General features: G+C 35.4%; 1 protein-coding gene across 1 annotated transcript; it reads right to left on the bottom strand.

Annotated features, from left to right (window-relative positions):
• Positions 1-7,974: 7,974 nt before the first annotated feature.
• On the bottom strand, positions 7,975-23,749 carry LOC107599163 (proline dehydrogenase 1, mitochondrial-like). The gene is made up of 13 exons (XM_016290678.1): positions 23,366-23,749; positions 22,042-22,250; positions 17,877-17,911; positions 17,633-17,802; positions 15,950-16,212; positions 15,576-15,610; positions 15,352-15,501; positions 14,398-14,483; positions 13,445-13,518; positions 13,052-13,133; positions 11,807-11,899; positions 10,354-10,500; positions 7,975-8,477 (listed from the first exon to the last, which is right to left on the bottom strand). The coding sequence occupies exons 1-13, from the start codon at positions 23,651-23,653 to the stop codon at positions 8,259-8,261; spliced, it is 1,851 nt and encodes a 616-aa protein (XP_016146164.1). The 5' UTR covers positions 23,654-23,749; the 3' UTR covers positions 7,975-8,258.
• Positions 23,750-25,743: the final 1,994 nt, after the last annotated feature.

The following is a 25,743-nucleotide window of genomic DNA, read 5'->3' as shown; positions in this document are numbered from 1 at the left end:
TAAGGCTGTGATTCAAGCCTTTTTAGAGAGTTAAAAGGAAGATGCGAACATGTTATGATTCTAGAATGTTATACTGCTTCAACGATATTACATAATGTCAAAAAGGTTTATCAAAATATGATAACATAGCATCCCTAAATCCCAAAACAGTCTCATCTTATCTATGCTGACACCACATCTTTGTGTTGTCAGCAGTTTTTTTTTGCATTGCAAAACTGGTCGTAGTTGCTGCCTGACCCGTATTAACCCTTGTGAAAACGAAGTATACTTAAACATACTTGCAGAAAGATACTTATTACGGAAATAATATACTTTAACATAATATACTGAAGTACGAATTGAATGTAATGTTTTCAGAAACATTACATGTTGTTTACAATTAAGTGAAAATATATTACAGTTTATATGTACATTAAATGCAATCAGTAGAAATTCAGAGTGCTTTTTAACCCATTTAAGTAGGACTTAAGTACATCTTTATATGCAATTATAAAACAGAGTGCAGCCGAATGTACTGAAAAGCATTAAGGCTAAACTAAAATATACTTTATTGTAATTTCTATTTAAACTTGTATTCCATGTATTTAAATACATCAATAATTACACATTTGTAATGATGATGTTGCAATTTAGTACAATTTAAATGTAATTGCAAATAAATAACACACTGCAGTTAAAATTATAATGAAGTATTTTATATGTGCTTAGTATTTGTCAAAAGCACAAAAGACTTTAAAGTAAAACCTTTATTTTAAGAATATTATAAAGTGCACATTTTAAAAGGTCACTTAAGTGTGTTTTGAATCGTTGTAATGAAAGTGGACTTTAAGTACACTTATATGTCAAGACTAATTTGAAATACACTACATTTAATACAATTAGGAATCTAAAACAGGATGCCGACGACAAACAACTCCATTAAGTATTCCATATCCCAGAATGCTATGGTAAAGATTGTCTCTCACACAATTGCACACTATAAGCCTGTTCACAGAAATTATGCATTCATATTAACATCAACTGATTTGAACTGAAAAGTCGGTTATCATCTACCCACACTAATGTCACTCTAATTTAGGAGTATGACTTCTTCCCCTTAGAACAGAAATGTCCACACAATGAAAATGCAGTTAAATTAAACTAAATTATTGGGATATGCTACATATGATAAAATGATATAGCCTATTGATGTTACAATATCCCTTTGTCACATACTGTAGGTATATACAAGTGATAGCATCTAGCTAAATTCTTTATATTTGAAACTCATTTCTTCTATTTACCTTTTTTCAGGTGAATACATTTAATACTAGTGGGAAGCAGCAAGCGATAAACTACTCCTAATTCCAATGTAGTTAAACTGTCGAGCTAGCTTTTTGGAGAGTAGTCAGCCAAGCACTGCTACTAAATAAACAGTAACTACACAGAAGCTAATTAAGAGGGCAATATCTTTTTAAGCATATAATGAGCACAAAAACAATGAAGATCCCATTATACATATATTATACATATCCCATCCCTAGAGAAGGTTGGCATTACACAGAAAATAAAATGGTCAACTTTTAGACCCCACAGCTTTTGTAATTCTCAATATCACCACATAACGAATGAATACGTCAAATTAATACTAACGAATTATACAACTACTGTAAGTAAATTCAATCTTACTGGATAGAGTTATACAATATGTAGCCTACTAAATAGCAAATCTCTGCTTGCTCTAATCTGCTAATTGTGACTATAAGGCATTAAATGGGTCATATGATGTTGCTAAAAAGAACATTATTTTGTGTATTTGGTGTAATGAAATGTGTTTATGCCGTTTAAGGTTAAAAAAAACATTATTTCCCACATACTGTACATCACTGTTTCTCCTCTATGCCCCGCCTTTCTGAGACTCGTTGATTTTTACAAAGCTCATCTGTCTGAAAAGCAAGGTGTGCTGTGATTGGCCAGCTATCCAGTGCATTCTGATTGGCCGAATACCTCAAGCGTGTGACGGAAATGTTACGCCCCTTACCATACTGTTGATGCCGTGTCCCGTCCGGAGCGACGAGACAAAAAACATAATTACAGATTATAATGACTTACACTGTCTTTTTACACATTACGTTGCATCGCGCCACGTAAACATAAAACCATGTCTGCATTTGTGATCAGAGAAATGACAAACAACAAGCGCTACTCTACACTGCCCAAAACTCGCGTTTGAATCATCAGTGGCAAATCTTTTAAATGAAAACGTACTTACAGTCTGTGAGTCAGAACAGCCGGGATTGTAGTCAACTCTTCCAGGATCAGGAAATAGTCCTCCATAAAATGCACTGCTCACATCTGAATATTTGGGTTGAACTGTTCTGGAACTGTGTTGTAAATGCAACTTAACCACTGATTTCTAGTCGTGTCCTCTTTTGGAAGGCCAAACAAAGTAGTTTCGCTTTCACAAAGAAACACATGGCAGGCTTGAGTGAACGGAGGCTGGCGGGCTTGTGAACCGCGCGGCCGGCAGATTCGACGAAGGAGCGGTCGGCGTGCTTGTGGCAACCACATGTGACGACCCCGGGCTGGACTCCTCTTTGCCCACAGTGAAAGCCGATCCGGCGATCCACAGCGCAAAGTTGATGTATTTCCTCTTTTATAAAGCATATCTCTTTGGATTTGAGACTTTAGTCTTTGCAACTTTACAGATCTTCTTTATGCACCAAGAGCTTGTAACACTCCAAAGAGAAAACAAAAAAATTTAAATCGCACCATATGACCCCTTTAAGATATTAAAAAACATTAACATCATGATTTTCAGTCCAGCTGCTTTAAAACAATTTGTATTGTGAAAAGTTTTAATTTGACTTTACAAGGTCATGATGCATTTTTTGTGTGTTTTGGTCAAAACGTGGGGACTTGTGATGATGGAAATATTTGTTATTAAGAATGAATACATATTTTAGCTCTGTGTTGCTTTTGATTATATTTTGTTGTACAAATTATGTTCTAAGTTACCATTAGGATGATTAGTGTTCTTATTGGTGAAATTTCTTCCTTTCCAACCAGTTTATACAACCTTTGAGGTATAGCCATATTTTTATTTAACCTTTTAAAGGGGCTACTCATGCCACAGTCGTTTTTCATTCTTGGCTTAGAAGTAAAATGTCCACGCTGCTTGGTGAGAAAAAAAAAACATTGACAGAATGTTCCTTCGGCATTATCCTGAACATTGTAAGCATTCATTTCATGTGAGAGGCTCTCAGGAGCATGCATATACGCCACATACTTTGATTTTCCAGGCAAAAATGTCCCAAGTCCTTCAAACATGAAAATTCAGTAATGCTTCATTTTAAGGACCAACTCTCATTTAACCAATTAACTAGTTGCTTATTAGCCTGCATATTACTAACATATTGGCTGCTTATTAGTATTTATGAAGCACATATTAATGCCTTAATCTGCATGACCATATTTTAGATCCCTTAATCCTTAAACCCCATAACTTAACAACTACATTACTACATTCATTAGCAGCAAATTAGGAGTTTATTGAGGCAAAAGTCAGTTAATAGTTTGTTAATAGTAAGAATTGGTCCCCGCACTAAAGCGTGACCAAAAATTCTTACATAGTCCCTTTAGGTTTGCTCAACTACCCAATACACAAGTTAGACAAATTTGGTGGAAAGAATCTGCCGAACTAAGAAAGTCACTATTAGTTTATGATCATCTTAAACTTAAAACTTCCTCAACTTAAAATACAATCATATTTAATTGGATCCACAAGTAAAACAAACAGTATTAGTTTTGAGTCGACAGAAATTACTATATTATGTTTGCTGAAAGCACACACTAACTTTAATTGTTCAAATTTTTCCCATCAGTTCCACCAATACTAATTTTGCATACTAAATAGTATGGATAATATGTAAATTAGGATTCAGCCATAGCCTCAACAGAACACTGGGATGTGGGGTGCATTATGGTCTGTCCTATTATTTCTCAAGGCAAAAGGCCCAAAGGGTTGTTAATTCATCATGGATTTAAAACGGGATATAAATGGATGAGGAAATAATGCCATTTACTTAAGAGCAATTGTCTAGAAATCATTAACTTCGGCTCAATTAATTAAAGCTTTTTATTCATCTTCCCCAAATACTCCACAGAGGGAAAGAACATATTAACAGAGCGAGAGAAACCGTTGGTTAAGCATAAAAGGCTTCATCACACAGATAATAAAAGAGTAATTTAATTCTCGCTCTGTATATGCTAAACACCAGAATCATTATGCTGAAAACCCAATTTAAAATCATCTCATCAGAACTTCTAAAGTTCATTGAGCACATCTGCGCACAAGAGAGATATCAAGAACAGCGAGGATAAAATAAAGTGAAAATAAAGTTCAGTTCTTTCCATAAAAACAATGTGGTTTTTTTATATTACTCTCAATGAAATCCATAGTGCAAATTACAAGATTTGGCTTGAGCACAAACAAACAAAATATCACATCTGAAATATAATCTGTTTACAGGTTTATGGAAATCTTGATGACGAGTTGTTGCCTGCACTCCGATTTACCCACAATTCCTCACACCGAGCATGAAATGTCGCATACATAAAATATTGTTCTCCAACTCCAGGTGTTGTTATCCTTGAATTCAAGCCATCATTATTAGAAAGTGATACTGATGAGTTTGTTTATTACTGTTTAAATCATGTTTATATTTTTATTATTGGTGTTCCAATCGAGGAATAAAGGTGGGGTATAAAACAGCAGTGCACACTCAGGCGTCTGACATTTTAGGGAGCCCTTTCAGAGTCATAAAGGTGCCGGAGAGATGGATGAGAGAAGAGAAAGAGTGCAAAGCCAGACCATCAGTGGAATAAAGAGAAGGGAGCAGTGGAAATGTGGAGGAAAGTGAATTAGAGAAAGATTATATGGAAAGGGAAGAATATAACCTCTCTTTCTTGACCCTTGACAAAAATGCACCAAGGTAACAGCAGTCTGCTCTAAAATACCATTGTTACTACAGTTATTGCTATTGGAATAAAAACTGTTGTTACTTGGTATTAGACACCAGCCACACGATTCTAAAAGGTTATTTTGCCAGTTAAATATGATCCTCTGATAGTATCATGGTGTCACAAAGTGATTTTTTGTTAGGAACTTTGCATTGTGCATTGTGTCCTGACAGTTAAGCACATTTCCCCCAAATTTCCATTACTATAATGCAAACTTTAATATAATTTATTTATTTTTCATGCTCCCCATAAGATTTTCATTATTGTTATAAAAATACTTTAAATTGCAATACCTATATCTACTATAAAATAATAATAGTTGTAAAAGCATGCTTGTCAAAATGCAAAACAACATCCAAAAATGTGTCGTAATAGAAAATAAAAATTGTGCATTTTAAAATAGCATTTATAATATAGTGAAATATGACATATTTAGACTTTTTTTTTTTTACAGTGTGTGACATTGTGAGATTCACCCATTAATATTTAATAAATATATTTGACCAGCTTTGTCTTATTTATGCAAAATTTGCAATATGTCCTATTTTATATTCTTGATTCTTAGGTAAAATATGATTTGATGAGATTCACCCATTAATACTTGGTGAATATGTTTGACCAGCTGCAGGTGCATTGTTTTCATGGTTGACAAAAAAATTAAACATTATAATTGTGAGGCAAAATGTGTTTAATTGTCATGAAAATAATGCTGCAATGCAGAAACTCTAAAACCAGACTTCATTTTTTTTTTATCCAAATAGACATTTTAGATTTGTGATTTTCAGGTTAAGTATGATTTGCATTTTGTGAGCTTCACCCAACTGTGGTATTTGATTTAAATGGATCCCGTGTGCGTTATATCATGAACAGCCTGGGTGAGAGTGGGAAAAAAAGATTTACGAATGGATGGGTGAACAGGCAAAAAACAAGCGTAAGGAGTCTCTGGTGAGAAGCCGAGTGTGTTTTATACAGCAGGTGTGTAGAAGACCTCTCCACTGGTCAGTCGGCGCATCAGCTCTTTCCATAGAAGCTCTCTCTCCATCTGCACTCCTTTCATAATGCCGCGGTTCTCCTGTGCCCGACGGGACAAATACGGAATCACCTCGTTCACCGGACCATAAGGAACATACTTGTACACAGGGAATCCTGCCTGAGCTGGAGATATGAGCAGACAAAACAAAAAAAACAAAAAAACAATTTTAAACTGTTTTTAAAATGTATCCATTTGATTGACATGCATTTTATAACTGTACACTTGGTAATACTGTACATCTTGTACTATCGTATAAAACTTCACTATTTTGGTAATACTTTATCTTATCTTACACTATTATATATAGCATGGTGTTCCAAATATATAACTTAAATATTACAACACATAAAAACTATATATATAAAATGCATGTAAATTTCATAAATTATTTGCATGCATGCAAATTATATACATGTTTGTGTGTGTGTGTGTGATTTTTGTTATATTTTTATTTTTTCTATTATTATCATTTTAATGTGTCTAGCATATGTGTAATTTTAATGTGTATAAATCAACCATCGAAATAAAAAATTCCTTGTAATTTCTTGACAACTACTGCAGTTTATAACAGGATTTTTTTCTTAAAATAAAACATTAGCTGAATTAAAATATATATATATTTAAAGAATTGTTTATTTCACCTAGTTCACAAGGCAACATTTCTCATTTCATCTTGATATACTACAACAACTAAAATGTAACTGAAATAAAAATAAGAAAACCTACATAAACATTACACTAAAAAATACTAATAAAATAATACAAGTACTAATAAAAATACAAAGTAAAATACATCAAAATGACTAAAACTAAACTCTAAAACAATAAATAAAATCAAAAAATAGTTACAAATATTAAGAAAAACTACAACAGTACCTCAGCAATACTAAAACAAGAGATAATGATATCCAAATAGGTTTATAATTAATAAAAGTTATTATAAAATTTTACTGTAATTTCACTAATGTGATTTTATAAACACTGCTAGCATGCGTGTGTGTGTGTGTGTGTGTGTGTGTGTGTGTGTGTGTGTGTGCTCATTGCAGACTTTAAGTCTTAAAACGTCAAAATCCATCATTAAAATATTAGTACATTTTAAAAATGATTATCTATAATGATAATGATAAAGCGTGTACTTAAGAACTTTTAGTGTACTTAAAAGTTAGTGCGCACTGGAGATGATCGCTTATGAAATATGAGAGATTTGATCAAATACCGACAATCAAGATAAATATCACATATTTTAAGACATTTCCAATCAAAACTGTGCAAAAAAAAAAATTATGCAATGCGTATTTGGGATACATAAAAATCTAAACATTTGAACTTCTATTCTTCAGCAATTGTCAAGAACCAGGCTTCCTATAGTATCGTAAAAAATTTAAATTTAAAATGTGATTTCTAAAATAATAAATAAATAAAATAAAATAAAATAAAATACAAATCTATAATGAATATACATTTCTCTACTTAATCCAACGTCTAAAAAATACATTTAAAAATCCTAATCCAGTAGTCAAAAAATGACTGCAAAAGTTACATAAACGCATTGGTTGAGTTATGGTAAGAATTTAAGAATCAGAAGACAAAGACTGGTGGGTAATGATGTCATTATTTGGATAAAACTGAGCTAATGAATATTAAATCAGCTCACGGTGACTGTGCTTTTCCAGACTGTCCAGTCATGTTAGTTCATATTGGTTAATATTCATGAGCCAAAGTTGTTCTATGCTGTCTTGCCATTGAAATATCAAGCCAGCACTGTTTGCTTTTACATAATCTAATATTAATCCAGAGATACAGTACTATATGTATACTATATATCAAACAAATGTAATATTATAAAACAATTACACATAACACATATAAAATAAACTAATAAAAAATCCTAAAGGTATAGCAAAATAAAGCCTATAGCTGAAATGTAGTTTTAATGGGAGATAAGAAACGATATCAGACGATGGGGATGGGAGTTGAAAAGTGGTCCATGGCCACACTGCATTAGACTCTATTGGAATCAGCTGTGAGGGTTAGTGGAGTCTCGTGTGTGTTTTTTGCGATTAGCTCTATTTGTTTTGCGTGGGTGAGTGACCGTTAATGGAGCTGCTGCCCAAGAAGAGCTGTCAGATGAGTCACTTATGAGGCTCCATTTCAGTTAGTAAGAGTTTAGAAAGTAGCAGCCTTTGTAGACAACAAGGCCGCTCACTAGGTTTTGGAACAGACTTCAAGCGTGAAATTTGCAAGGAAGAATTTGGAACATTTTTTGCCTGTGGTACATTCTGTTAGTGGATTCATAGTCGGGGTTGATGGGGTCATCGTATCCAATCTCCGCAGCTCGGCTTCTCTCCTGGTACATGTAAGCCCCCCTTACCAACTTGGCACCGAAACACCAGCCCTCCCTCCTTGATAGCTCCACATCCATGGACACGTTATCAAATGCCTCCTGTGCACAGAGAATTCATTACATTGCTACAGATAACCTGATTTTGTATGAATTTGATATATCATGTAAACAAACATTTGCAACGCAGACCTCCCTCAGAAACCAAATGGCACAAATTGTTTATTCATAAATTGTCATGGTATTGAAATTAATGCTGTGGGGACTTGTTTTAATATATAAAGAGGATAGACAACATTAAAGGAATAGTTCATTCTAAAATGAAAATGTGCTGAAAATGTACTCACCCTTAGGTCATGCGAGATGTAGATGAATTTGTTTCTTCATCAGAACAGATTTGGAGGAATTTAGCCTTACATCTCTTGCTCACCAATGGATCCTTTTCAGTGAATGGGTGCCGTCAGAATGAGAGACCAAACAGCTGATAAAAACATCACAATAATCCACATGACTCCAATCCATCAAAAAGCTAAAGAAAAAGCTGCATATTTATAATAAATGCATCAATAAGAAGTTTTTAAATCATTGCTTCCAGCTAAAATACAAGTCCTCTATCCATAATGTGGCTTTCTCCGCTGAAGAGGTTGTCTCGTCTGAATCGGGAGAGAAATATACAGTATCAAGCACTATATAAAAGTGTCTAAAACTGTTCTAAACAAACATGTCTGTGGATTTTGATGTGAGAGGACAACAGGGGATGTACTTCACTGGAGGAAGCATTATTGTGGATTATGGAGTCATATTTTGATGGTTTAAAGTTAAAATGTCTTAATGTTGGATTTACTTCTTGCAAACACGCTTTTCACTTCACAAGACATTAACTGATGAGGTCTTGTGATTGTGATGTTTTTATCAGATGTTTGGACTCTCATTCTGACGGCACCCATTCACTGCAGATGATCCATTGGTGAGCAAATGATGTAATGCTAAATTTCCTTAAATCTCTTCCAATGAAGAAACAAACGCAACTACATCTTGTATGGTCTAAGGGCGAGTAAACATTCATCAAATTTAAATTTGTTGGTGTTATCTACTGTATTTTCTGGAAAATAAGTAGCAACGGGTTAAAAATGCATTGTTTACAGAAAAATACAGATAAGTTGCATCTGTGTATAAAAGCATTATTACATTCAGAAATAATGTAAAAGACCAGTAAATAAAAATCGAAATGTTTACAAACATTATACACATGTATTTTAGTTTCCCTCATTCTACAACATATACAGAAAAAATTGCAGAACAGAATAGGAATGAAAAATATAAGTATAAAACAAACATGAATTATAGTGACATTATAAAACAACATTTATTATAAACCCTGGAATAATGCATTTAAAGTGAAACTGAAACTACCTAGATTTGGCAAATGCGCTATACAAATGTTTTTGGCCTCACGTATCTCTCTCGTCTGGCACAAATCCAAATCCTGATCGCTTTGGAATATCAGTTGCAGCACATTTTTGATAATTAAAAAGCACAAATTATATTCTGGAAAATTTGGTACATATAAATGTCTTGGCAATAGTAGCAAAAACAGCATATTTATTCACAAATGCTAAAGAAAACGGTCATGAAAAACTAATTATTACCATTTTTGGTGCAAGAATCCATGACCAACATTATAAGCAGACCCTAAAGTATATGGAGACTCAAAGTTGTCATAAGTGTGCGTGCACTGCATGTGTCTAATTGTCACCATCATCATTTTTTACATTTTGAAGATTAATTGCAATATGAAGACAGATTCCAAGCACTGCTTGGTGATGCTGCATTGTCTAAAATGTTATCCTGCTATTACTGTATAGCAAGTTTTCTGCACAGCATCTAACTGTAGATAAATCCCAGAATATCATCATGTGATCCACGTTAACACCATTCAAAGGTGTCAGACGTGTGTGTGTGCATGTGTGAGGCTCACTTTGAGGTAGCACTGATAGGTGTTGAACACGACAGCTTTGTCTCTGTTGAAGATTCTCTTCATTTCCACAGTGAGTCTGCTGATGGCAGGTTGGAAATACGTCTGTTCGGCATCCACCATCAGCCTGACGCCATTTTCCACCGCATGCTGTTCAGCACATGAGAAGCAGGCGGCGAGTTAAAAACACATTAATCAGCTGACTAAAAAAAGATATCACCACAGACAGCGGCATTTTAATTGATGTGGCAACCGTCATTCCTGATATAACCAAGGATTTGTCAACAAATAACCTCCGGTTATAATAATGACAGTGATACAGTGGTGCTAAAAATTATTTGGACATTTAAAAATGCTTGCATTAGATAACAAAATAACAAGCCAAGTGGCATTCATTTTAAAGTGCACATGCAAAACACGTCAAAATAAAAGTAGTTTGATAGGTTTAAAGGCTAAAACAATAAATATACTGTTCAAAATGAAAATACAAAGAATTAACTACACTACTGTATAAAAGTTTGGGGTTGGAAAGGTTTCTGAATGTTTTTTAAACTAAAAAAGTCTCTTATGCTTACCCAGGCTGCATTTATTTGTTAAAAAATACAGTAAAAACAACAATAATGTGAAATATTATTATAATTTAAAATAAGTGTTTTCTATTCCAATATACTTTAAAATAGAATTTATTCCTGTGATGCAAAGCTGAATTTTCAGCATCGTTACTCCAGTCTTCAGTGTCACATGATCCTTCAGAAATCATTCTAATATGCTGATTTGCTGCTGAAGAAACATTTCTTATTATTATCAATGTTAAAACAAAGTTATGCAGCTTAATATTTTTGTGGAAACCATGGTACATTTTTTTCAGTATATTTCGATGAATGGAAATTTCATCAGAACAGCATTTATTTGAAATAGAAATATTTTGTAGCATTATAAATGTCTTTACTGTCACTTTTGATAAATGTAATGCATCTTTGCTGATAACAAAATCTTACCCCAAACTTTTAAGGTTGGAAATTATTTTGGCATAAGTTGCATCACACCGCAAAATCACGGTAGAGTGAGTGAGATCCACTAGGTCACAGTTCCAACTTGTAAAAAACAACTTGGATTTTTTTGGAGAACCAATTTGGAGCAAAACTGTTATATGCAATCTCTAAACTTTGTTTGATTTGGTACTTCCAGGCTGAAAAACAGGAAGCCTCGAGTCTACGGTGAGTCACACTGCTTGTACCAGCGGCCTTTCACAGTGCGACATAAACCCGATACATGTTCCTGGCATCAAGTCGACGGGGCGGAACAGCTCTCTAACCTCCACACTCTGCTGAAGGCTTTCTCAAAATCAATCTCTGTTACATTCTTCATCCATGACTGTCTGTTAGACTATGACCTTCTGCCACTCCGCATGAATACCACAAGAGAAATATAAGAGGAACACAGCCAATGAACGCACCTTAGCCAAGACGTCCAGTCGCTGAAGCATCCTTTTCATCTGCCTTTCCTCTTCCTCCATGAACTTGGACAGAAGAGGCTCCAACTCACCAGTCTGTTGAAATAACAAATAAAAAAAATGGAACGAAATTCAGTATTTGAACAGAAATTCAGAATATGGGTGCATTTTCATTTGAGAAGTGAATCTTACTAATATTGATTTTCTTTTAAGTACAGTTTTATTTATTATTTTTAAACAGATGGTTTTGGTTTATTGGACAGAGATCTTTCAAGTAGAGGGTACAGTTTTTGTATTACATTACCTTCTCCTATTCCATTTTATTATGCAATAAGAAAGACATTCATAGGTTGACTTCCTAAAGATTATAAACATTCGAAGAGTTTATAGCAACTCCCTGTCTGACCGAACAATAGAAGAAAGAGGTGTTTTGGAAATCTGATTGGAAACAATATTCATTAGAGCTGCATGTTAATTGTTATTGATCATACTTGGGGTTGGTACGGAGATTTTGTTTTGTAACAATTAGTGATATAAACAAGTGTTACTTCAGTATTACTTGTAATAGTGTTTATTCTTATTTTGAATCGGAATTTACTTTTATATTTTCAGTTTTCGCATACGTTGTTAACGTTCAGATCAAAGCATAAACAATGTATCCGCGTACATACGTATGTGATACTCTCCAAAATGGCAAAAAAGGGTGACGCGGAGGAGACGAATTGTTTAATAAAGTCGTTATTTTTGTTTTCTTAACGCACAAAAAGTATTCTCGTAGCTTCGTAAAATTACGGTTGAACCACTGTTGTCACATGGATTATTTTAACGATGTCCTTGCTACGTTTCTGGATCTTGATCGTGTTAGGATCCTTGCTGTCTATGGGAGGGTCAGAGTTCATCAAAAATATCTTAATTTGTGTTCCGAAGATGAACGAAGGTCTTACAGGTTTGGAACGACATGAGGGTAGAGTAATTAATGACAGAATTTTCATTTTTGGGTGAACTATCACTTTAAGTTATGCAAAAAAAATGAAGACACCCCCCAAAAATGAAGATTTTCTATACTTGTGATGGAAGTCTCTTGCAGGCAAAATTCCAGACATATCTTCATAATCGAATGACCTGGGAAAAACTAAAAACTGCGAAGGGGCATTTGCTATGCTTATAGAACCAATTAGACCATGAGAAATCGATAACCCTCTTAATTTATGCTGTGGTTAAGGTATCCATTTCTTGCTGTCTGAATACCTGCAGGTTCGGGACAACCAGTAGATCAGATATCTTCGTTCTCTCGTCGATCAGACGGTTCCAGTCCAGCATGTCCACCATGCTTTGGGGAACACATAAAATACAGCATTCACGTTTCAGCAGCTTGTCACAAATGATGTTTCTAAAACATTAAAAGATTTGCATGCATCATTACGGAACTGGTCGATTCTGCAGCGCAAAGTGCTCTTATATGAGTTTAGTTACTCAGGGGTTTAGTTGACTCGAGGGGGTCAAGTAGAGTAATGGAGCACCCGTGGAATAGTCCTTGAGTAGCTCTCCTCAGTTCATAAGATAACTTCATTGTCTGCCATTTATTGGAAAGATTTACAAGTCTGAGTGTCAGAACAGCTACGGGAAACTGGTGTTTCTCACCCTGATGAGTGCAGTCGTCCTTCAGTGAAGCAGCTCTGAATGTTGCCTTGAGCTCCCAGTCTAGCTAGACATGTCTGCAAAGAAAACACAGACATTTCCATTCATCAGACCAAACACTCCAAAAAGACCGCATGATTAGAGGGAGAGTTCACCCAAAATGAACCCATTGGGTTTTTGTGTTCCAAGGAGCACAAAGTGATACATTCTGAGGAATCAAGGGTCAGTTAATGTAGTATCACTATTGTTCACCCAAAAATGATAATTGGCTGATTTCTGTTTGATTTGTGCACATTTCTCTCTTGATTCAGACAACACAACTTTTTCCCTGGAGAAAGTAATAATATAGAGGACTTAGAAGCAAAAATTTGAAATTGAAAACGTCTAAATAATGGATACTATGTTTATTATAAACATGCCGCTTTTTGCTTTACAAGACATTAATTGATGGACTGGAGTGGTGTGGATTACTTGTGGATTATTGTGATGTTTTTATCAGCTGTTTAGACTCTCAGTCTGACGGCACCCATTCACTGCAGAGGATCCACTGGTGAGCAAGCGATGTGATGCTAAATTTCTCCAAATCTATTCCGATGAAGAAACAAACTCATCTACATCTTGGATGGCCTAAGGGTGAGTAAATTTTCAGCAGATTTTCATTTTTGGGTGAACTACTCCTTTAAGCAAAACCTACTTCGGTTTATTTAATGGAAATTATCACGTATAAATGTCCCGTGTAAGTGTCTGCTAAAAGACTAAATTATTTATTGTCATGTTAATTACATTTTGCCATTAAAATGAATGAAGGTCATACTGTACAGTCATTGCAATATAGCGTCCAGTTGCTTGCTGTAGGTCAGATTTGTTGCAGCCGCCTTACAGTCTATTGCAGTATTAAACACGCTTTAGTGTTGGTTGATCTGTGCTTTTGGCCGCAGTTTGAACCCAATTCGTACCTGCAATTGCTCTAGATCCAGTTTCTGCTCCAGTACATCCACGCCGTCTTTTCCCTGCTTGGCAGCCATTTTTGGGTGAACTACTCCTTTAAGCAAAACCTACTTCGGTTTATTTAATGGAAATGATCACGTATAAATGTCCCGTGTAAGTGTCTGCTAAAAGACTAAATTATTTATTGTCATGTTAATTGCATTTTGCCATTAAAATGAATGAAGGTCATACTGTACAGTCATTGCAATATAGCGTCCAGTTGCTTGCTGTAGGTCAGATCTGTTGCAGCCGCCTTACAGTCTATTGCAGTATTAAACACGCTTTAGTGTTGGTTGATCTGTGCTTTTGGCCGCAGTTTGAACCCAATTCGTACCTGCAATTGCTCTAGATCCAGTTTCTGCTCCAGTACATCCACGCCGTCTTTTCCCTGCTTGGCAGCCAAGAAACTGAAAAAGCGTCTCCATTTCACCAGCATATATATATTTTGTCCAATTAATATTAATTATATTAATAAATTAAAATAATCTACCTTAATTAAAATGCTAAATAATGATATTTATTTATTACCCTAATAACTATTGTTTCTCAGTTTCTGTTCATTAAAAAAAAAAAAGATTAAAATCAAGAAGATGAAAATTATGCTGGATAATTGGGGACCTTCGAGTCAAAAAGTTTAAGAAACACTGTTTTAAACAATTCAGACAGACATCCAAAAAGAAATAAAAAATAAACAGATCATATAATATTTAGCTGTTGCCAGTTAACATTATATGAAGGTCAAAAAAATTAAATGAACTTGATCTTGTTTTAAGCCCTGCTTTGTATCCTATTTGTGGAAAGTGCCCTGCTTACATTCTATGTTTTGGTCACTGCATTTTCTAGCTCCTGGCTTTTGTTTTGCTTGTAAACTAACTCCAATTCCAAAGTTAATTACTAATCAGCTTTAATAGATGGTCTGTTACCCGAGGCTTTGATGCATTTCAGGAAAGTCTCCATGTGTTGGTCGCATTTCGCCTCATCGGCATAGAAATAAGTACGAGCGCTTGTCACGCCTTCACGACGATCGCCAAACTTCCGATGGGCTGTGAACTTCTTCTCCCGGTGGTCAGCTCCTGAAAACAATGTCCAAAAGGGAAAGTTTGACCTTTTACTTCAATATTACAAAAGAAATGGTGCACATACTCACCAGGGCTTTCTTTCTCTGATGAAGACATGCAAGATCTATCAATAAAGAGAGAGACATTGACATTTTTAATAAAACAGGGGACTAATGAAACCAACTACTTGTTCTTTAGGTCTTTTTAGAGACCTTTAGCCAACAAAATGAAGAAACAGCAGTTTCTGTAGAGAGGAATCAATAATAACTGCAGAGGCTGCTATGAAGTCACTTTACTGTGGTGCGCTTCTGCTATTTGTTTCCCTTCTATATTTCAGGGTCAGCACTTAAGAGTCACAAACTGACCCCCGCCTGATGTCTATGCTTATACCCGCATGCATTTAAACTCTCTGCTGTACAACACTGATGCTCAGGCCAGGCATTCAAACCAACTCAAAGGTTACACAGCCACACGGGGCAGTGATTTGCTTAGATTGAGCTCCTGTGATCTCCACATCTTTCGAACAGCACTCACACCAACGCCTCCACTCTTTCCCATCCACCCCCAGAGCCGTGGATACGCTGCATGGGGCGGCTCAATGGAGACAATGTTTTGACGTCTGTAATGTTCCAACAGGAAGGAATGTTGAGATGTTGATGGGGTCATTAGCGGACGGACTCGAGCCCTTCCAGACTTAAAGTGCTCAGTTAATGCCTCAGCCTGCAGCTAAACAAAACAGAGTTATACATGCAACATATGAGAATCTTACTTCCAAATCTCTCCATAGTTTGCAAGAGAAAATCTGAAGAGATGGGTCTATTTATCTACATATAGCAACTGAATATAAATGCAAACGAAGAGATATATTTTCAATGAAAAACTTTAGATTTTACCACAAAGTTACACGGCAAATAAAGGATGCATAAAGAAAAGAGTATTAAAGAATAAAGAATATTTAGCCCCTTTTCATTGTTTACTAGGGAAATTTTGATGTAATATCTCTTATTATTAACATTAAAGACAAATATAAATTCAAAAGAAAATAGATTTTCTAGGCCTATATCTTAATTATCTCAATACATCGATGAAAAAAAAAATCACTTCAAAGTCACAAGAAAAAATGCATAAAGAAAATATTTTGCATGTGAACCTTTCTGCTGTAATTGTCAAAAAAAAAAATATATATATATATTCGCTGCTGTAATTACCTTTTAACTGTTTTTAATAATGTTTGCAGTTATATATTCACACTCATAATACATACTGTATTATGATACTGTATTATTATAATATATATATTAGTGTTGTCAAATGATGTGTGTGTGCTATGTTTATTTATTATGTATATATAAATACACACACATACAGTATATATTTTGAAAATATTTACATTTATATTATTATATTTTATATTATATATAAATATATTTAATATATAAACATAACATATTTTTCTTTAATATATACATGCATGTGTTTGTATTTATATGTACATAATAAATATACACAGTACACACTCATATATTATGCAAACAAAAACTCTTATTTTGGATGCGATTAATCGCGATTAATCGTTTGACAGCACTAGTTTTGTTTCAAGCACAGAGGAATTGTGGAATTGTCTTGGGCAGACAGCTGAATGTTATATAGCAGACAATTCATAAAATCAATACATGCAAGTCAATTACAGAGGACCGATGGTTGTTATTATAATAATGGCTGTCTGCACCAAACCAAGACTTAACAATAACAGCTTTTTCATATTTATTACCCTAATAACTATTGTTTCTCAGTTTCTGTTCATTAAAAAAAAAAAAGATTAAAATCAAGAAGATGAAAATTATGCTGGATAATTGGGGACCTTCGAGTCAAAAAGTTTAAGAAACACTGTTTTAAACAATTCAGACAGACATCCAAAAAGAAATAAAAAATAAACAGATCATATAATATTTAGCTGTTGCCAGTTAACATTATATGAAGGTCAAAAAAATTAAATGAACTTGATCTTGTTTTAAGCCCTGCTTTGTATCCTATTTGTGGAAAGTGCCCTGCTTACATTCTATGTTTTGGTCACTGCATTTTCTAGCTCCTGGCTTTTGTTTTGCTTGTAAACTAACTCCAATTCCAAAGTTAATTACTAATCAGCTTTAATAGATGGTCTGTTACCCGAGGCTTTGATGCATTTCAGGAAAGTCTCCATGTGTTGGTCGCATTTCGCCTCATCGGCATAGAAATAAGTACGAGCGCTTGTCACGCCTTCACGACGATCGCCAAACTTCCGATGGGCTGTGAACTTCTTCTCCCGGTGGTCAGCTCCTGAAAACAATGTCCAAAAGGGAAAGTTTGACCTTTTACTTCAATATTACAAAAGAAATGGTGCACATACTCACCAGGGCTTTCTTTCTCTGATGAAGACATGCAAGATCTATCAATAAAGAGAGAGACATTGACATTTTTAATAAAACAGGGGACTAATGAAACCAACTACTTGTTCTTTAGGTCTTTTTAGAGACCTTTAGCCAACAAAATGAAGAAACAGCAGTTTCTGTAGAGAGGAATCAATAATAACTGCAGAGGCTGCTATGAAGTCACTTTACTGTGGTGCGCTTCTGCTATTTGTTTCCCTTCTATATTTCAGGGTCAGCACTTAAGAGTCACAAACTGACCCCCGCCTGATGTCTATGCTTATACCCGCATGCATTTAAACTCTCTGCTGTACAACACTGATGCTCAGGCCAGGCATTCAAACCAACTCAAAGGTTACACAGCCACACGGGGCAGTGATTTGCTTAGATTGAGCTCCTGTGATCTCCACATCTTTCGAACAGCACTCACACCAACGCCTCCACTCTTTCCCATCCACCCCCAGAGCCGTGGATACGCTGCATGGGGCGGCTCAATGGAGACAATGTTTTGACGTCTGTAATGTTCCAACAGGAAGGAATGTTGAGATGTTGATGGGGTCATTAGCGGACGGACTCGAGCCCTTCCAGACTTAAAGTGCTCAGTTAATGCCTCAGCCTGCAGCTAAACAAAACAGAGTTATACATGCAACATATGAGAATCTTACTTCCAAATCTCTCCATAGTTTGCAAGAGAAAATCTGAAGAGATGGGTCTATTTATCTACATATAGCAACTGAATATAAATGCAAACGAAGAGATATATTTTCAATGAAAAACTTTAGATTTTACCACAAAGTTACACGGCAAATAAAGGATGCATAAAGAAAAGAGTATTAAAGAATAAAGAATATTTAGCCCCTTTTCATTGTTTACTAGGGAAATTTTGATGTAATATCTCTTATTATTAACATTAAAGACAAATATAAATTCAAAAGAAAATAGATTTTCTAGGCCTATATCTTAATTATCTCAATACATCGATGAAAAAAAAAATCACTTCAAAGTCACAAGAAAAAATGCATAAAGAAAATATTTTGCATGTGAACCTTTCTGCTGTAATTGTCAAAAAAAAAAATATATATATTCGCTGCTGTAATTACCTTTACGCTGTTTTTAATAATGTTTGCAGTTATATATTCACACTCATAATACATACTGTATTATGATACTGTATTATTATAATATATATATTAGTGTTGTCAAATGATGTGTGTGTGCTATGTTTATTTATTATGTATATATAAATACACACACATACAGTATATATTTTGAAAATATTTACATTTATATTATTATATTTTATATTATATATAAATATATTTAATATATAAACATAACATATTTTTCTTTAATATATACATGCATGTGTTTGTATTTATATGTACATAATAAATATACACAGTACACACTCATATATTATGCAAACAAAAACTCTTATTTTGGATGCGATTAATCGCGATTAATCGTTTGACAGCACTAGTTTTGTTTCAAGCACAGAGGAATTGTGGAATTGTCTTGGGCAGACAGCTGAATGTTATATAGCAGACAATTCATAAAATCAATACATGCAAGTCAATTACAGAGGACCGATGGTTGTTATTATAATAATGGCTGTCTGCACCAAACCAAGACTTAACAATAACAGCTTTTTCATACAAAATGATGCATGGCAGGAACGGTGCCTCCGAACTCACGGAATGATCAGCCCTGGGTTCCTGCATATTAGATGGCAGTCTACTCAAATGCCACATCCTCCAGCATTCTCCCTCTATCACACCCTTGATAATGCAGAAAAGCCAAGCTGAGCACTCTATTCTGTATAACAGCATTACAGGATCCATTGGGGTGGATGTTAATGCAATATTGATAGGGGCAGAGGCTCTAAAACACACATCACGAACATAAATTAGCTTTTATTAGCCAGTGACCAGCCAGGGTCCTCTGTGGTTGTAAAGAGCATTTCCAATAAACGCTCCATTTCAGCTCATTTCGTCTGTGAGGCGAGCGATCGTGGTGATCTAGCGCCCCTCTCAAGCGACGGAGAGAACTGCTCTTCACAGCCACAGAGTAATCTGAGGAGGGACGCCTATAAAATTGCTCAGACCTCTGACAGCTGCGTTCAGAAATGAGAGCAGTGATGTGGAGGAGAAGTCCATTTATTGGATCGCACTCTGTATAACTGGCTTTTCCTCATAATCCAAATGGCATATCATCTATATCTCCGTCTCTTTCTCTCTCTCTCCCTCAGTACTCAGGCTATACATTTCATTTATATTTCCAGCAGGAGACCCTCTGGGACAGCACTGACATTCTGTAATTTCCAAAAGGTCAATGACAAGAACAAATGAAGACATTTTTTAATCAAATGTCATAACGTTGACACAATGTAGGTGAGGCAAATGGTTAAGGACCTGGGCTGATAATAGAAAGGTCACAGGTTCAGTTCCAGGTCAGGATGAATGACAAAAAGTTACCTTCAGAATTATTAAGAACAAACCAAGTAGACATACAAGTCTGCATTTCTAACTAGCCCAGACTGCAATTAGCATACAAGTTGCATGAAATGAAAACCGTCTACTATTTGACAAATAATGTGTGTAAATGTTTCAGTAATGCTGACAAACAGGAAACAAATTACATTTGAGAGCATATTTTTAATCTTATTTGGAAAGTTGAATATGCATTGGGTGGTTGATAGGGCATCACAAGAAGTCAAAATCTCTGAATTTGCAAACAGGATTATTATAGTTAATTATGGCTACTTATATTATTGCTAAAACTGAAACAAAAACTATTTATTCGTTCATTCATTCATTCATCAGAGAAGAGATGCTTTGCACCATATTTAGCTACTAGCTATTTTGTATTTTTTAATGCAAAATAAATAAATAAAAACAAATTAAATAAAGCTTAAATAGCATAAAAAAAATTAAAAATGCACAAAACGCACTAAAATTCATAAATGGAAATAAATCAAAACAAAAACAGAATCAAAACCAAATGTATATATTTAACATTAATTTTAAACGTTTAAATAAAACAAAAAAACTAACTAAAATAAAAACTGAAAATATAAATATATTTGGGATGATCTCCATGTTTTGACCAATAACAAAATATCCAGTCATTTTGTTTTCTTTCAGGGGGGTCAGACACCCCTCTCCCCAATAATTCACATAGACATTTGTTCAAATCACTAACCCTAAACACGTGCAATAGTAATAGTGATGCAGGTTTGAAACAAAAAAATAATAATAACCCACTGATATCACAACACTGCATAAACTACTATAAAACATTTGCTGTTGTGGAAACAGAGAGCAGCTCTCTATCTGTATGTGTACCATGAAACAAGATTCCTAAACAGTGAGCATGTTGATACCCTCAACATAAGCCAATCAGAAACAATGGGCCTTGACCGAAACAGCCAATAGCATATCAGCTCTTTGTTTACATCTGTGACAGCAGATCAAATCTCAGTCTATTTCTGTAGGCTCTCCACATGAGCACAAATCACAGCATGGCCATTAACCTCTAGGCCCTCTACCGAAAAGCAGTTAGTGTGATGCAAAGCAGGTCTTAAAGACTAATTCAGGCCGAAAGATTTTGGAATCGTTCTGCCGAGCTAGGAGGATCTAAAAGGGAGAAAGTTTTCAAAACACTTAAGGATTCAACTAAACTAATTGCACAAAACAGCAGGTTGATATTAAAGAGAGCAAAAGTTCTTAATTAGCTGCTTTAAATTAAGCTAATTAAGCACTATAGCTCTATGGAGCAAAATAATTGCGCTCATTTATATTCTGTTCTTATACTTGGTGTGATCTATATCACTGATTTATTTATTTTGCTCTTAATTGGTCAGGTCTGGCTAATGTATTCTGCAAATAAATGCCTGCAGACTAGTTAAATGTTCAGCTGAATGTAAAATTTTCCTATCCATAGAATCTATCTATCTATCTATCTATCTTAAAATAAAATAATGTTAAGCTGAATGTCTTGAGCAACATTCTCCTATGTAGTTGACAGACTTTGCATTTTGTTAAATTGCACACAAATCTTACCAGTCACCTTGGTACCTATGATCGATTGAAGCAGCCGTGAACATGGTAGTTTGTGGATGTAAGGAGCAGAACTACAAGAGAGCACTTACTCCATCTCTTTCCTCTCAGCCTCTTCCTGTGAGAGATCCTCTTCTACACTATAATCCAGCACAGCCCCGACTCCATACGCTTGGTTCTTCTGCACTACAGGCCTGATGGACTGATGGTCCTCTCCCGCCACAAACTGACCGTAGAATGTCATCTTCATAAACTGCTCAAACATATTCTGTCCCAACAACTTTCTGCTGAGGTCCATTATCTGTATGAGACAGAGAGAGTGTTGTCAAGGCATGCACATATATTACAGTATCATCTGAAGTCATCTTGAGCTGAGAGCCCTATATTATTTTAGGTAAGCACTCAATGCATACTTACTAATATTTGAATGATTAAACTGTTTCCCCTTAAACACTACTTGTTATTTAATGCAATGCATACATATTTAAGTGTGGCTTACTGTAGGTGCCTTGCAGTTTGGGGCCACTGTGTATACTGTATATGGGACTAGAGACCATGTCAATCGGAACACAGTTAATTCATGCACTCTAAAAAATGCTGGGTTAAATTCAACCCAGAGCTGGGTAAAATAGGGACAAACCCAGCAACTGGGCGGTTTTGACCCAGCGGTTGGGTTAAATGTTTAACCCAACCTTCTGGGTAGTAACCCAACCGCTGAGTCAAAACAACCCAATTGCTGGGTTTGTCCCTATTTTACCCAGCATTTTTTAGAGTGTGGGACTCTCTTCTAACGAGCTGGTGATTTGAATCAAGTGTGTTGAACAAGGACATGCAAAATATGCGGAGCTGGGGGTCATGAGGACCAAGATTAAGAAACGCTGTTGTAAATGTTGCCTAAAGGTCAAAGAGACTTGCATAAGTCTGAGGTACATTCTGTCCTTGCCAGTACACTCTAAAAAATGCTGGGTTAAATATAACCCAGCGCTGGGTTAAAAAGGGACAAACCCAGCCTCTGGGTTGTTTTGACCCAGCGGTTTGTACACTTTAAAAAATGCTGGGTTAAAAAGGGACAAACCCAGCTATTGGGTTGTTTTGACCCAGCGGTTGGGTTCAAAACATCCCAACCACTGGGTCAAAACAACCCAATAGCTGGGTTTGTCCCTTTTTAACCCAGCGCTGGGTTATCTTTAACCCAGCATTTTTTTAGAGAGTGTATAATCTTGGCTCTAGTAACTACACACTAACCACATGACTGCTCCCTGGCAAGATGCCATTCCTGCCAATCATCTGGGACAATGCCACAGGAGTAATTCCAGACCGGAACATGGAAGTCTTTCATACACAGTACAGTACTAGAACAGGATGCCTCTCCTTTTTGGTTAATATAACTATATAAGCATTAAATACATTACATACCTCTTTATTCTTATCAACCAGGATGTCATAGGAGCACAGTTTGAAAACCACCAAGCTTCTAAGCAACTCAAGAGTGTCTTTGCTCTTGTAGGCTCCTTTGGTCTGTTCAAAGTCAATGGAGATCTTGTTACTGTAAGGTGCATGCTCTCTGCTGTCCACGGACTCGTCTTCTGTGTTTGTTTTGGTTGGATGTAAGGCTTGCACACTCCGATGATGGCGAGTGGAGATCACCAAACTCCTGTCAAGAGTCGCGCGCCCAAAGGCAGGGAGAGTTTTGCGGAGAGACATCAGTTCAAGACTTCTGTACAGACCACAGATACAAAGAAATCTCCTTCACCCTGTTATTATATTTAATGCAACCTGTGGGGTCCCGCCCATATTCAAATCTGGGCTAAAGGATTGACACAAATCCAGTGACGTTTCTGTTTACCAACATGTGCTGCCATAAAAGGGATGCTGTTGCATAAACGTTCCGTGACGTAAATATTACAGTTTTATAATTCCGAGATGGTACATAAATGTACAAATTTGTTTAGTTTGACTTTCAGGGTGCACATGCAACGTGTGGGTTTCGCTAATGCAGAAAAAAAACTATTCACCGAGGATTTTATTTAAAATATCCTGTTGTTGCTCTCTTTGTCGTTTAGTTTGAGAATGTTTCGTTTTGCTCTTGCAGCTGTGTTTGTGACGTAAACGTTTGTTGTGCATGTTCTATGAAGTTAACAGAGGGGGGAGCCGTTGCATTGTTAAAGTAATTCACTTTACAAGACTGGGGGGGAAAAACTACTTAGCTAAGCTGACAAAACTTATGGAGATGTCCAAAAGTTATTCATAAACAAAATAAAATAACATTTTGTTTACTTACTCAGACCGCAAAAGTTTAGGTCCGGGTTAGCCTGTATTATAATTTACAAAAATGATATTAATAAACCATATTAAGTCTATATCATCATAAATGAGGGGAAGAAGCTGTAATTGATCAATCTTAATGTACAGTAACTATGCAAGAATGCATGCATTTGTTTAGCTATTTGTGAAAATGACCACATAAATAATATGAAACAGGTCAAAAACCAACTTTAAAAAAAAAGGTCAATCTGGCATGTTGAATGCTTTTAAATAAAAATCTTAGCTGTACAAATATTTGTTCTGCGTGACTTAAATCCAATATTACCACATGCACATATGTAGTAAGTTTATAACCCACTAGTATTTATATATAGACCGGGACGTTTTAACAAAAAGACTACACTCTAAAAAATGCTGGGTTAAATACAACCCAGTGCTGGGTAAAATAGGGACAAACCCAGCAATTGGGTTGTTTTGACCCAGCGTTTGGGTTACTACCCAGAAGGTTGGGTTAAACATTTAAACATTTAACCCAAACGCTGGGTCAAAACAACCCAATTGCTGGGTTTGTCCCTATTTTACCCAGCACTGGGTTGTATTTACAGTAACTATGCAAGAATGCATGCATTTGTTTAGCTATTTGTGAAAATGACCACATAAATAATATGAAACAGGTCAAAAACCAACTTTAAAAAAAAAGGTCAATCTGGCATGTTGAATGCTTTTAAATAAAAATCTTAGCTGTACAAATATTTATTCTGCGTGACTTAAATCCAATATTACCACATGCACATATGTAGTAAGTTTATAACCCACTAGTATTTATATATAGACCGGGACGTTTTAACAAAAAGACTACACTCTAAAAAAATGCTGGGTTAAATACAACCCAGTGCTGGGTAAAATAGGGACAAACCCAGCAATTGGGTTGTATTTAACCCAGCATTTTTTAGAGTGTATGCTAATATATTTATCTGTTTACTTCTATTCGTTTATTTACTTTTCAAATTTCAATATTTCTCTTATAGTGGTTATAATTACGGGTAGGTAGTTATTATATTACATTAAACAACTAAAGTTTATTACATGGGTACGCGGTACTTGTGCGCGCGTGCGCATTAATGAGGAGACGAGACTGGCAGCGCGTTTGACGGGGCAGTAAGGGGGGCTGGATGGGTCCATGGTCCCAAGTCCTGAGCATATACACTATAAGGTTGGGTTAAACATTTAAACATTTAACCCAAACGCTGGGTCAAAACAACCCAATTGCTGGGTTTGTCCCTATTTTACCCAGCACTGGGTTGTATTTAACCCAGCATTTTTTAGAGTGTATGCTAATATATTTATCTGTTTACTTCTATTCGTTTATTTACTTTTCAAATTTCAATATTTCTCTTTTAGTGGTTATAATTACGGGTAGGTAGTTATTATATTACATTAAACAACTAAAGTTTATTACATGGGTACGCGGTACTTGTGCGCGCGTGCGCATTAATGAGGAGACGAGACTGGCAGCGCGTTTGACGGGG

This window comes from Sinocyclocheilus grahami, unplaced genomic scaffold, assembly GCF_001515645.1.
Source record: "Sinocyclocheilus grahami isolate Dianchi unplaced genomic scaffold, SAMN03320097.WGS_v1.1 scaffold261.1, whole genome shotgun sequence".
Lineage (NCBI taxonomy): Eukaryota > Metazoa > Chordata > Actinopteri > Cypriniformes > Cyprinidae > Sinocyclocheilus > Sinocyclocheilus grahami.
The sequence above is the reverse complement of the archived record's forward strand: the minus strand, read 5'-3'. Positions and strand labels throughout refer to the sequence as shown.